This window comes from Hermetia illucens, chromosome 2, assembly GCF_905115235.1.
Source record: "Hermetia illucens chromosome 2, iHerIll2.2.curated.20191125, whole genome shotgun sequence".
NCBI classification, from domain to species: domain Eukaryota; kingdom Metazoa; phylum Arthropoda; class Insecta; order Diptera; family Stratiomyidae; genus Hermetia; species Hermetia illucens.
The window spans coordinates 16,398,898-16,412,599 of record NC_051850.1 but is presented as its reverse complement, the minus strand read 5'-3'; the positions used below and the strand labels follow the sequence as shown (position 1 = coordinate 16,412,599).

The following is a 13,702-nucleotide window of genomic DNA, read 5'->3' as shown; positions in this document are numbered from 1 at the left end:
CGAGGTGAGCCCTCGTTCAAACTCGACGTCCAAAGCGAACCCAAGTGTCGAGGCAGAAGACCTTGGACGAACCGGCGGCCGCTTCGAAAGAGCCCCCGCGAAGGGTCAGATTCACCCGGTGATCCCCATTGGCAGGATCACGCGGACGGTTTGTTTCACTGAACCCGCGCGGAGAACTTATCCTGTATTTAATAGATATTCAATTACTCTGTTAGCGAGTTAACCGTCGCTCCTTTGCGGCCGATACCATAAAATTACGAATGCACATGAATAGTCACAATTTCAAGGACGTGAGAAACATATCATTGTTTACCAGATTTCGTAGCGCAAGTGCCCTAATATCTTATTTATATTAGAAATGAAAGAGTATTTTTTCTTTCAACTGCACCATAAAGATTATCTTTTCATTATTCTGACGTTGTACAAATTTCTCTAACCAGGAAATTCAAATAAAGATAAAATTATTAGCAAAATAATTTGAGCCATTACCATATGCCGAAATAGATTTAGGTCTTGATACACTCTAATATTGCTGTTTGGAAGTAGTCTTCGTTTCGAAGGGTGACCCATTTTTAACATGGCTTTGATGCCTGCCCACGACTTCCCTCACTATGCCGTGAATGTCTTCCTCGGGGGGATCAAATCCCATTTGACCACCACCTCTCAATTCCAAAGCATATGAGTAAAGCACACCTGCTCGACCCACTGCATAATCAATGCCTCCACCGTCAGCTGGATAAAGCACATCTGGGGGCGTGCCAACTGTAAAACTGGTCCCACTTGCTTGAGAAATCGCTCTCTTGGCAGCATTTCCAGCTGCTAATAATTGTTTATACGTAGATATGTGGTCTCTGCGGATGAATTATTAGATTATGGAAAAATTCCAGCTCCCAAAATTGGTTTACTACTATCTAAAGAAATTCTACTCACTTCTTATAAGCCCAAGGCATAAGAATGTACCCTCCGTACGTATGAAGGTCAATATAAAATAAACATCTTTGTTTAACTGACATTAGTACATTCGCTATCGCCCGGCTTTCTGGCTCTGAAAAAGGTTCCTTTCCTCTGAATGTCTCAGCACATGGATCTCCGCTGCTTCCGCTGCCACCCCAATAAAATTCAAAATTTCTGTTAGCGTCCACCCCATAGCAGTTACCCTTTTGTTTGGATCTAGTCTTCCTCCACATTCTATTCGTAGTGTGGGTGTACTCGTAACCATCTGGGTTTGTCAGTGGCAAAATGATCCACTCGAAGTTAAGCAAGAACTTCTCAGTCTTCCTGGATTTCTCAACCAATTTATGGATTATATACAGAGCCAAAGCCGGAGAAGCCCATTCCCGAGCATGAATCCCTGCAGTTATTACCAACACCCTCTTGTGAGACCTACCGTGTGAGATATGAAACGGCTTTTATAACTCGTCCTTCAGATGACTTTCCTGCAGTTTTGACTTTTACCACGGTCTGATAACGCTTTGCCAACTCATCCAAATAGTTGTTTATCTCTTTATATCTGAAATATTCCTTGAAATTAATTCCACCCATCTTTTTGAAGCTCTTTCGAAGAAGAGCTTTCTTGGGCATAAGATAGTCTGTCAGATTAGAAATTACAACCGCATGTGGAATAGATCTGTGCGTCAATTCTTTTTCAAACGACTTCTGATTTTGAGGTGCTACCGCCAATTTTGACACTTGGTGTAGCTGCTTTCGTAGAAGGAAAGGTTCGAAGCCTTCCTATTCATAACTTAAATAAATAGTCTACATGCGCTTTTGTTTTTGTACATATATCGTAAACTGCATAGCTAAAATAATAAGATTAATTATTGTATCTTTAGTGTAGACCGAATTCACCTATTATAATCCGAAGATAAGCATTCAGTGACACTGACGAGAAAGGCAGCGGCGAGGAATGTTGAAATTAACTTCATAATTTCTACTTCTCTAGGCAAATATATATAAAATTCAAATTTATAACTCAAAAAGATGAAAATATAATTTAAAAATAAATATCTAAAGATTAAACCGAATAAATACTTAATCAATTAAAAGAAATGTCAAAAATTTTTCAACGGTTTTAAAAATGTCCCGATGATAGCCGGGTTTAAACGCTTGCTGCCATACCAAAGGCATTTGTGGTAGAATATCTAAAATTTAATGTAACTATTGGATAAAAGTTAAAAAGGTTTGGAAGGGGGGCGGGGGACCTTTGAAAATTCGAGGAAATGTTAAATCGAAGAAAGGAACCGACAAAGTCGGGTCGAGGATCTTTCATTCGTAATGGCTGATGGTTTTGCTCCAGGAGCTTCCTTGTCTAAGGGACTGGCATGAAGAAAGCGTTCAAATGAGCAGAATAGAGGACCTCAGGTATAAAAAGAATTAACGAATCTGGGGGTGTTTCAAGAAAAAGAAAGAGGTAGTGGAACCGATCCGTGACAACTAGCCAGATTAGAGAAGCTAGCGAAGCAAGTTTTCGATCGTCAAATTTGAGGCAGAATAGGAACTATGTCCACTACTTGTTTGCACAACTCTTACTCTCATACACGATTTCCCACTTCTCCACCCCCGTTGGACAGGCACCGGTTTCCTGGAGAAGAGTCGCTACACCATATATTATAGCGGTCATCCAGGAAACCATGTGCTCGGAGTAGGATTCTTAGTCAGCAAAAAAATGAAACCTGCTGTTATCGGCATTGAAAACATAAACGAATGGTTATGCAATCTGCCATTTCCGAGGAAAATTTAGAAATATAAGCCTCATTAACTTTCACGCCCCTACAGAGGAGACTGCAGAGTCTGATAACGGACTGCGGATTATTCAATTAGCAGGGTCACACGAAATGGTGTTGGAAGTACCTGGTTTGCGTGCAAAGCGGTTCACAAACATACATGGGCCTCTCCAGACGGGACCGCTTTCAACCAATTGACCACGTGTTGATCGAACGCCCCCACCTCTCAGCCTTGATCGATAGACTCGGATCACTATCTCGTTGGCATGGTGCTCCGAGCTCGAATAACACCACCGCCCAGAACCCCTCTGACAATCAGGTGAAAGTTAACACTGAAGCCATCCACAACACAACCCTCCGCGACACCTATAAGAGGGAAATGGATGACGCAATAACCGCAGTCTATAAAGGACCTGGAGATGAAGCATCAACAAATGATCTTAACAACCACCTGAAGAACGTTATCATGGATACGGCCACAAAGATACTTGGCCCCAACCACAAAAGGAGTCGGAAAGACTGGTTTGACGATGAATGTAAGCTAGCAAGGGAACGGAAGAATGCCGCAAACCGAGTAATGTTGCATTCTCAAAGAACGCGGGCACCCGCAGAATCTTATCATGAACTCCATCGAGCGAAGAAGCGACTTCACAGACAGAAAAAGCAAGCCTGGGAGAACCAACAGGTCTGTGAACCCGAAATTACAGGGAGAAACCGCACCAGGCGCGCAAGTTTTACCAACAAGTCAGCAGGATGAAACCTTACACACCTCAATGTCATCCTGCCGAGACAATGAGGCAAATCTGATTTCCGACAGAATGGGAATATTGGAGCAATGGGTTGAGTACTTTGATGAACTACTGTACAACCAGAACGGGAAGGGGGAGGTCCCGCCAACTGAAGACGACGGACAAATACTAGCACCACCAAGTATAGAAGAAACAGTTCGTGCAATTCATCGGCTTAAAAATCACAAGTCGCCAGGAGTCGATGGAATTACAGCGGAATTGGTTAAATATTGAATCGACCAGTTACACCAAGTGGTTCATGAACTTGTGCTGTATGGGACAGCGACTCAATGCCTGACGACTGGCAACGAGGCATTATCTATCTCATACATAAACAGTCGGGGAAACCGGAAGCTAAACGCTTCAGGTACGAAAGGTTTTGTGTATTTCTTTGTACGTAGCACGTAATATAGTCCATATATTATGTGAGAGTATCCACCTTCGGGTGATATTGACATTCATAGTCTTCAATTTTCAAAGAGCAACAAATTTGAGGTATTATAACTTTGTTAGTAATTGTGCGATTTCCACCAAACTTGGTAAGATCATCCTCTATATCACTGCAAAATTTCATGGTACTAGGATGAAACTTAAGGGGGGTTTCTAGCCAATTACAAAAAATTGTAGTAATATACTATTATTAACTTTATTTAAATAGATATCGGCATGGAAGGTATTCGGAGCCCAGGTACCATATAGTGGCAGCCTCTTGATTTTTTCAGATTTTTCGGTTTGGTGGTTTCTGAGAATGGCCTCCTTAAGAAGTGATCACTTTCAACCCCCTCGCTCCCCACTCTTCCAGCGAAATGTCAAAACTAAGATCGGCTTTGAAAAGTACTAACCGAGACCTTTCATTTGATACCCCACATGACTATATTTGATGAAAAAAAAATTGTATACCCCCCCTTTTGCATGTATGGGGACCCCCCCTTAAATTCGCCGTAAAAGGATGTAATTCACTGCATGCGTGAGCGTTCACATTCCCACCTTTCTACCAAATTGGTGTCAATTCGCTATAAACCGTCTCCGAGAAAAAATGCGTGTGACGGACAGACAGACAGACAAAAAGACAGACAGACAGTAAACCGATTTTAATAAGGTTTTGTGTTTACACAAAACCTTAAAAAAGAGATATCACACAGTGCAGCAATCACAGAGGTATCATGTTGCTGAGTACCATCTATAAGATATTCTCCGCTATTTTGCTAAGCCGGATAGCCCCATACGTCCAGAACATCATTGGCCCATAACAAAGAGGCTTCACTACCGGCAAATCGGCAACAGATCAGAGCTTCTCGCTGTTGCAAAGCGATGGAAAAACTGTTGGAATATGGACATCAGTTGCACCATCTATTCATCGACTTTAAAAGCTGCCTATGATAGCATAGCCAGGGTAAAACTGTACACGGACATGAGAGAATTTGGTGTCCCGACGAAAGTAATAAGACTGACTAGGCTAACCCTGAACAATGTGCGGGGCCAGACAAAGCAACAGGATCACTCTCAAGACCGTTCGACATCAATGACGGTCTACGACAAGGGGATGCCCTTTCATGCGTCCGCTTTAACCTGGCGCTGAAAAAGTGATCCGTGATGCTGAGGTAGATGCAAGAGGTACGATCCTCTTTGACTCCACCCAACTACTGGCCTATTCTGACGATATCGAGCAGACGGTAATCGGCGCAAGATCTTGGGCTCCATATCAATGAAGGCAAGACAAAGTATATGGCGGCAATGTTAGCGCCAAAAACTAACCAACCAACAACATCAAACCGCACTGGTCAAGCGGGAAGAATAAAGATAGGAGACTACAACTTTGGACCATTGATAATTTCTCCTATTTAGGATCGAAAATCACAACCGATAACAGCTACGATAATGAAACCCGCGGACGGTTGTTGCGAACTTTTGGCCACGTTCGAGAGAAGAATCCTACGAAGAATTTTTGGGCCCCCTACGTGAGGATGGACGATTCCGTAGTCTACATAACGACGAATCTATGAGCCGATACCATGACCGTCCGGTTTTGGATGAAATCTGGCTTAATAGGTTACGGTAGGCCGATCACTTAATTCGTATAGATGAGGATGATCCAGCCCGGAAAGTCTATAAGGGCAATATCTATGGTAGAAAAAGAAGACGAGGCAGACCCTGCCTAAGATGGAGCGATGGCATGGGCCAGGACGCCAGACCGCCGGTAAAGCACCACGAAGGCTGTTTGGTTTTTTCCATAGTGCCGACTTGCGAAAGTGACGGTAGAAACGAAACGGCTGGTATGCCCGGAGTTCACGCATATGAAGGATCCAATCCCTCCTTTCCGAAAGCATAGTTAGGTCCAATGCCTTCAGAATGATTAAGATGACCTGTACGTCGCTAGGCAGTCACTGAAGCAAAGAAGTCTTCACGAAATTATCACTCTGGAACTGGGAGGCTTTTGATCCTCAAGCTCCTGATCGACAATCAGCTCCCGATTTTTTGTTTCTTCCCATACGGCAAATTCATTGGTTGACCCATTGACCCATTAATGCCTATCGCTGTACAATTACAATTATGCAATCAACATCCTACCAGAAGCCAGTTCGGAGGTCATGAGTACGCATATTGCGGTAGCCATCAGCAATAGACGACACCGAAATCACGCCTACTGCCATCAGGCCTCTTAAAGTATAAGAGTGCAAGTACTCTTGAAAGTCCGACCACATCCCTTAAGCCCAGAATGTCCAGCCGATATCGTCGGAAACCTCGCCTAAATTTTAGAAAGTGAGCATAGAGGGAGTGAGTTTTGAGAGTCAGGCATCAGTCAGATCATTATACATATCCAATCTGTTAAATTGTATCTGATGCGGTTCTTAATCTTTTAATGCGGTACCTTCGGTTTAAAATTAATAAAAACAATCATTACAATTGATAAATTTCACTACATTGATTACACATAAAACTGTTCATGAATGTCTCATCCCATTCTGAACACTCTTAAAAATATTTTATTGAAAATATGAATTAACAAAAACTGCGAATAAAGAATTGAATCAGACAATCTTCCCAAACTGCGTAGATAACCACTCAGGATCCCATGCTTCTTAACCATAGCCTTGACACCAGCCCAAGTTTCATCAACGATTTCTTGAATTTCCTCAGGAGGGGGACGGAATTCATCTGTGCTTGCAGATCTTGCTTCCAATATCATTGAAAAAGGCACACCTGACACACCCATCGCATAATCAATAGCGCTACCAGCAACCGGATATAAGGTTTCTGAGTAAGTACCCGCAAGAACGCGGTACCATAGGCACCACGAATTGCGTTTGCACCAGCCATCGCCACGGCTTTCAGTCGCTTATAATGGGGATTAGGTTCCCTGAAAATAATCAAACAAATCAATTAGAGACTATAACACTTCTTCAATTTTTAGAATATTTTTTCCTTGAACCTCCTAAAATAACGTGCAACAGCAGCATGGGTAGGTAGGTAGGTATCAGTTGCCTCTCCGAGGAGCCCAATTAGCTCTGTGGTGCGCCGTTTTCGTGCCACAAAACTCCAGACCGTGACTGCTGTTATGAGAGCAGAGAGGCACAGTCCAGCCGGCTTGGATCTCCAGAACTAGCCCATAGTATTCACGAAGGAAAGAAAGCAACTCTCCCACCCTGCGGCTAGAGATCTCTCTGGGGTCCCCAAAAAATGGTATACCCAGTGTCCGTTAGCCTGACTCTAGCTAAACTGGGCAATCGCAGAAAAAAGTGCATAAGGGGTTTCCTTCCTTCTCCGCAACTCCTGCAACGCGAATTGTAGGGTATACCGAGCCTGGCGGCATGGTCCCCTCGTGATCGGGCTATGTTATAACCGGGCCAAATCATCCTTGGCTTGGCACAGCTGGTAAGCCTGGGTAAGGTCCGCGCCGCTAAGTAGCGTGAGTAGACTCCGCCTTTGACAGCTGCCAGCGAGACACCAACTGTATCCACCGTCCGTCAGCCGGCTCATTCCCCTCTATGTTCTTATTCCCGGGAACCCAAAGGAAAGTGACCTTGAGCGTGCCGCCCAGACTGATCGGCGTGTCTCTGCACTGTCCCAGCAGCCTGGAGGATGTCGTCGCTGAGTACAAGGCCTTGATGGCCGCTTGGCTGTCGGTCAGAATGGCAATGTTACGCTTGGGGATGGGATCACACTCCAGCCATCGACAGACTTCCAGTGTCGCCAGTATTTCCGCTTGGAATTCACTGGCGAAACCTGGGAGACCATATGACTCCGATACACTGTGCGTATTCGAGAAAACCCCCGCGCCAATTCCACTGACCATTTTTGATCCATCGGTGAAGAATACTGTGTCATAACTTTGCAATACGCCGCGAGCCTTCACTTTGGCCTGGTTGGAATGTGCACAGCAAAGTTTCTCGTGAAGTTCAGCATACGTGTGGCATAGTCCGTGGGAAATGCCCAGATTTCCCGAGGTACTTCGTCTAGGATGTTACCGTGGCCGTAGGACTATGCCGCCCAGCGTCCGCACTTACGTAGTCTGACGGCACTCCACACTATAACGTATTTAATGTGGATCTCTAGGGGGAGGAGCTGCAGGAATACATTGAGAGCATCTGCAGAGCATACTGCAGAGCCCCAGTAGCACCTGCACACGCGGTTCTTTGAAGCCTATTACGCTTCATCCTGTTGTATTTTTTGGTCAAAGCCTACCACCATGCACTAGAGCCGCACCTTAGGACTGGAGGCACCACCGCGGTGTATATCCAAAGAACCATCCACGGCCGGAGACCCCATTTCTTTGCAAACATTCTCTTGCAGGCAAAGAAAGCTATACAGGCCTTCTTAACCCTCAGTTTTATGTTCAATCTCTAATTTAGTTTTGGATCCAGGATTACACCCAGATACTTTACATTGGAAGCAAGAATCAATCTTTGTTCATTCAGACGTGGTAGGTGGAATTCTGATATCCTTGTCTTGGTGGTGAATACCATCAGTTCCGTTTTGGTTGGGTTTATGTCGAGTCCGCATCTTGAAGACACATATTTCGCAACACTCCTCCCATGATGCCGCTAAAAATGGACGGAAACATCCCTGACACTAATATCACCAAATCATCGACATATGCCACTACCTTCTCCCCGTCCGTCCATTACTATTAACCAGAGCACCGGAGAGATGGAGCCACCCTGGGGCGTGCCTCTGTTCACAGCTCTGGTCAAGGTTGCCTCTCAGATTCAACTGGATTATTCTGGTACTTAGCATGGATACAATCGAATGCGTAAGATACCCCTCCAATCCAATACTGGTCAAGGCTTCCTTGATGGCGTTGGTACTAACGTTGTTGAAAGCCCCATATATCCAAGAAGGCAGCTGAGGTATACTGCCTGTGCTGCAATGACCGCTCAACCGTGCCAGTTACCTGGAGAGCGGTTTCTGTGGATTTTTATTTGAGGTAGGCATGCTAGGATTTAGGAAAAATCCATAATCGTCCGTAAGTGGGTGTCCAGGACGCATTCTAGGGTGTTCAGCACGAAACAGATGAGGTTGATTGGTCGAAAGTCCTTCTCGGAATCGTGACCGCGCCTGCCCGCTTTCTGTATGAAAACCACTCGTGCGCGTCCCCAGGACTGTGGTACGTATCGAAGAATTTTTGGCCCCTCCATACCAAGATCAAGTTGAGATTGTTCTGTGCTAGTGTTGTTTATGGGAGTATCACGTGCTAAATGACCCGCACTGTCATCCAAAGGCTACAAGCCTTCATCTGCAACGTATTATCGGAGTACGCTGTCCTGACATTGTTACAAATGAAGAACTTGGTCAGCGCACAGGACTGGACAGCCGTATACGATGTGAGCGGAAAGCAGAAGCGGCAATGGATAGTCCACACATTAAGGAGGCACGTTAATTGCATTGCTGGCACGCCATGAAGTACAATCCATCATCTCCGAAGGTGATCGACGAGTTGATCGCCCCAAGATCACTTGGCGTCTAATATGAGGAGAAGGAGTGCGGACGCTTCGGGAAGTCGTAGGGGCAAACGCGTTTCTGGTAACCTAAAACGGTCGCACGTTGATGTGGTTGACGCGCTATACCCCACCAAGGAGTGAATAGTAATAGTGAACCATCGCTTGAGCTCCACCTACTTCACATAACTGCTATAGTCAATTTGGGCCCTGGTTGGATAAATAGGACGCTTGGATTTCTTCGCGTCCAGTGATCATTCTTTGCTTGAATATCCCCAAGGATGCAGGCGGGTTGTGTGTTCAAAGGAATGAAATTGACGCAGAGTATGGACTCATGGCAATAACCATAATCGGTGGTTGAATGAACTGGAATGCAGAAGAAGCTTGTCCACGTGGTAGAAGAATTGCTTCGATCTGGGAGACGGTCTTTGGTGCCATGGATTCTACAGATGAAAAGCGGAGTACTAAGGAGCTGACAGAATTGCTGAAGAGACCTACCAAATGGAGAAGCAGGTAATCGTATAAAGTTCGATTATGAGTTACTTGATGAGATACGGATGTAGGAAGTGGACTGTGTCGCCTTATGCGTCTTTAGCGGCGGCCTTAAGTTAAACGACGAATGTCGCAGAATTTGAGCAGCCACGAAGTGATGGAATCGAACTCTTTTTATTAGCTCAGCTAGAGATTCAGCCCTAACTGGACCGTGAACGAACTCTGAGAAGGCGAAATGTGGAAGGCTGCATCTTGGTCGACTTCATAACTATGATCTCATAAGGCTGGTGAAGAAGCTATCGAATCGTTACCACTAAATGTAGAGACCTCGAATTTCTATTATAAATGGCTGGTGAAGGATCAGATCTGCAAAGTGGTCATGGTCTTCTGTTTCGACTTTTTATGCTGAGCGTACTCTGTTACACCGACCCTTAATGGATCGATTGATTGATTGCGTCGTGGATGCTCCTTTTCGCGGTACTCGGTCTGGAGTTTACAGTTCCCCTTATTCGCGGGATTTTCAGGATTCGGTGCGGGCCTCACGCATCGGAAAGGACACGAATTTCTGTACAATGACACGAGAGGGAAGGACGTGTTTAAAGGACCCCCCCCCCCCTCCCTCCTCGACGCCCACATTCCTGAGTCTGGATAGCATGGAAGTATGCAACACTCCGATCGAGCTTCAGTATTTGCAACCGGACCTTCACGGTCAATTTCACCATTTTTTTTGGTTTTTTGGGATAGCTCTCCCCTCTTGATCGTCTCCGGCCACTCAGGATGGCCCTATATCATCAACCAGTACCATTTAAGTCATCACAGTTTTCACTATTGTGAATTGGAAGCAGACTATTTAGCGGTTAGTGAAAAGACGCGAGGGACCAATAGAAAGCACGCTGTTTATCCTGAGAAATATAGTTGTTGCGTAAAGGGGGTGGTGGTGGGGTCTACATCGAAGACCGAGCGGTAGTGACAGCACTACGTTGAAACGTCAAGTCAATGAAAGATGTGAGCCTGATGGGACCGATCGTACAGAGTGATTGCGGAGGATGCAGAACATGTTGGTGACACAATCCAGTTGAGTCACAATGTGCAGAGGAGGATGGGCTTTAAAGGTAAATAATGGAAGGGAAGAAGGTGATTTCACCGAGAAAAAACTAGGTAGATATATAAACAAACGGGAAGTTAGGTTTAGGTTTTGTTTGCCACAAAAATATTTCGAGAAGGAATGGAAACAGAAGTAATAAAAGTTCAATGCTAGAATACTTACGATGTATAACCCCAAGGCATAATGATATACTTTCCGTAGGAATGAAGATCGAGATAAAATGAACATTTTCCTTTTACTGATGATAACACATTCGCTATTGTTCGACTTTCACTTTCTGATAAAGCCTTTCCACCCCTGAATGTATCAGAACACGGATCGTTGCCGCTTCCTTTTTCACCCCAATGAAATCCAAAATTTCGGTTCATGTCAACCCCTTTGCAGTTATTTTTCTGTAAAGATCTAGTCTTCCTCCACAAAGGATTATCAGTATGCGTATACTCATACCCATCCGGGTTTGTTTCAGGGAGAATAATCCAATCAAAAACCTTCAAAAACAAGTCGGTTTCATTAGACTTTTCAACCATTTTATATATGATATATAAGGCGCAGGCCACGGAAGACCATTCGCGAGCATGCATCCCTGCAGTTATTACAATAACACTTTTGGCAGACTTCCCAAAGGAAATGTGCAATGCATTTATTCCACGTCCTTCGTACGAAATTCCTGGAGTTCGGATTTTAACTAATTTTGGATAATCTTTCGCCAATCGACGTAGATAGTCATTTATTTCTGTGTACCTTAGGTATCTATCAAATTTGACGTAACCTTTGCTGAGAGCAGGATACATTGCATCATGCGACAAAGCTTGTCTAAGGATATCGGTCATATTAGGTAGAGAAGCTTGGTATCCAATCAACCTGCTCTTCAAATCACTTCCAAACCGATCCTGATTGTTTGATGCAACCGCAATTTGCGTAGTCTCCTTTAGATGTTTCGGAACAAGTAACACCTCATAGCTTCGCTTGTGGTAAGGTTGTGAAGATAGTATGCCTGCTTTTTTGATTTCGGCTTAACATCGTAAATTTCATACCTAAATATGGAAAACAGAAAATATAAATGACAGAACTGGGAATTTATTGATGCGTTAATTGTTTTACTTACCCACTTAACTCCGATGACAGGCATTGCAAATATTGAAACGTTAATACAATAAAATAGAGTCCTGGCAGAAATTGGATCTTACTTGGCATAATTCTAATATGAGATCCAGCTATTTTCGATTTGAAATGTTAAGAATGTGCGGTTCATTTCTGTCCTTTAAAATATACTCTAAAATAGTCGGTACGGATAAAATATTAAAACCACATTCTGACAACCAAGCATATCCTTCAATATAGACAAACGTCATTTGATTTCATACATACAAAGTCATTATCATCAACGGCGCAACAACCGGTATCCAGGCTAGACCTTTCTGAATAAGGAACCCCAGATATCCCGGTTTTGCGCCGAGGTCCACCAATTCGATACCCCTAAGAGCTGTCTGGCATCCTGACCTTCGCCGTCGTTCCATCTCGTCTTCTTTTTCTATCATAGATATTGCCCTTACAGACTTTCCGGGCTAGATCATCCTCATCCATACGGATTAAATGACTCGCCCACCGTAACCTATTGAGCCGGATTTTATCCACAACCGGACGGTCATGGTATCGCTCAAAGATTTCGTCGTTATGTAGGCTACGGAAACATCCATCTTCATGTAGGGGGCCAAAAATTCGAACGCGGCCAAGAGTTTACAATCCCAGGTCTCCAAGGAATACATAAGGACTGGCAAGGTAATCTTGTACAGTAAGAGCTTTGACCCTATGGTGAGACGTTTCGAGCGAAACAGTTTTTGTAAGCTGGAATGGCAGCCAATAACCGTGCGCCGATTTCATCATCGTAGCTGTTATCGGTTGTGATTGTCAACCCTAGATAGGATAAATTTTCAATGGTTTCAAAGTTATAGTCTCCTATCTTTATTATTTTCATTTGACCAGTGCAATTCTATGTTGTTTGTTCTTTAGTTTTTGGCGCTGACGTTGTCACCATGTGCTTCGTTTTGCCTTTATTAATGTGCAGCTCCAGATCTCCTGCTCGCTCTGCATGAAGGTCTATACCAAGTACATGGCTTAGTATTCGTACTGGTGGATGCAAGACCTACCAAAATCTCTACCAAACTAAGGAGTATGGCACCCGTGTTGAAACGCAACACCACGCCAAGGCCCGAAGGTCTCTCTTCTCGCTTGAGCATCACCAACAACCCCCATGAAGCGCCCACTAGGGGGCCAACCGCAAATAACCGGACCGGGTCGAGAACACATCTTCTAGGAATTCTCCTGGAGCATATGCTCTCAGAGGGCCATCCCAGTTCCCATGGTACCAGATAACTTCCGGTGAGGCTTCGTGGCAAGAGCCACTTCAGATAAGTCCATTGCAGACTCGGGTGTGATCGCTCTCCTCGAGTGCGTGGGGACGGCCCTCCCCAACGGGTTAACTGGAATCAGCCTGAAGCGGGGAACCGCAACGAAACCTTTCACAAGTTAACTACCGCTATGCGTACTATACAACATAAAGGACATCACAGGATGACGAGCTGTACTCACATACAACGGGAGTTCACCCAAAGTATGAGAGTCCAGGGGCTATCCTGGTTCCCATGGTACCAGTATACC

At 44.5% G+C, this 13,702-nt stretch overlaps 2 protein-coding genes across 3 annotated transcripts; both read right to left on the bottom strand.

Moving 5' to 3' along the window:
- Positions 1-375: 375 nt before the first annotated feature.
- On the bottom strand, positions 376-2,104 carry LOC119648893 (zinc carboxypeptidase-like). Of its 2 annotated transcripts, none has more exons than XM_038050789.1 (3): positions 1,849-2,104; positions 931-1,799; positions 376-851 (listed from the first exon to the last, which is right to left on the bottom strand). In XM_038050789.1, the coding sequence occupies exons 2-3, from the start codon at positions 1,185-1,187 to the stop codon at positions 524-526; spliced, it is 585 nt and encodes a 194-aa protein (XP_037906717.1). In that variant the 5' UTR covers positions 1,188-1,799; positions 1,849-2,104; the 3' UTR covers positions 376-523. The 2 variants fall into 2 exon arrangements, with proteins under 2 accessions (XP_037906717.1, XP_037906718.1); XM_038050790.1 differs by having other exon boundaries at positions 931-1,791.
- Positions 2,105-6,468: 4,364 nt separating this feature from the next.
- On the bottom strand, positions 6,469-11,925 carry LOC119649425 (carboxypeptidase B-like). Its single transcript, XM_038051572.1, has 2 exons — positions 11,207-11,925; positions 6,469-6,869 (listed from the first exon to the last, which is right to left on the bottom strand). The coding sequence occupies exons 1-2, from the start codon at positions 11,872-11,874 to the stop codon at positions 6,695-6,697; spliced, it is 843 nt and encodes a 280-aa protein (XP_037907500.1). The 5' UTR covers positions 11,875-11,925; the 3' UTR covers positions 6,469-6,694.
- Positions 11,926-13,702: the final 1,777 nt, after the last annotated feature.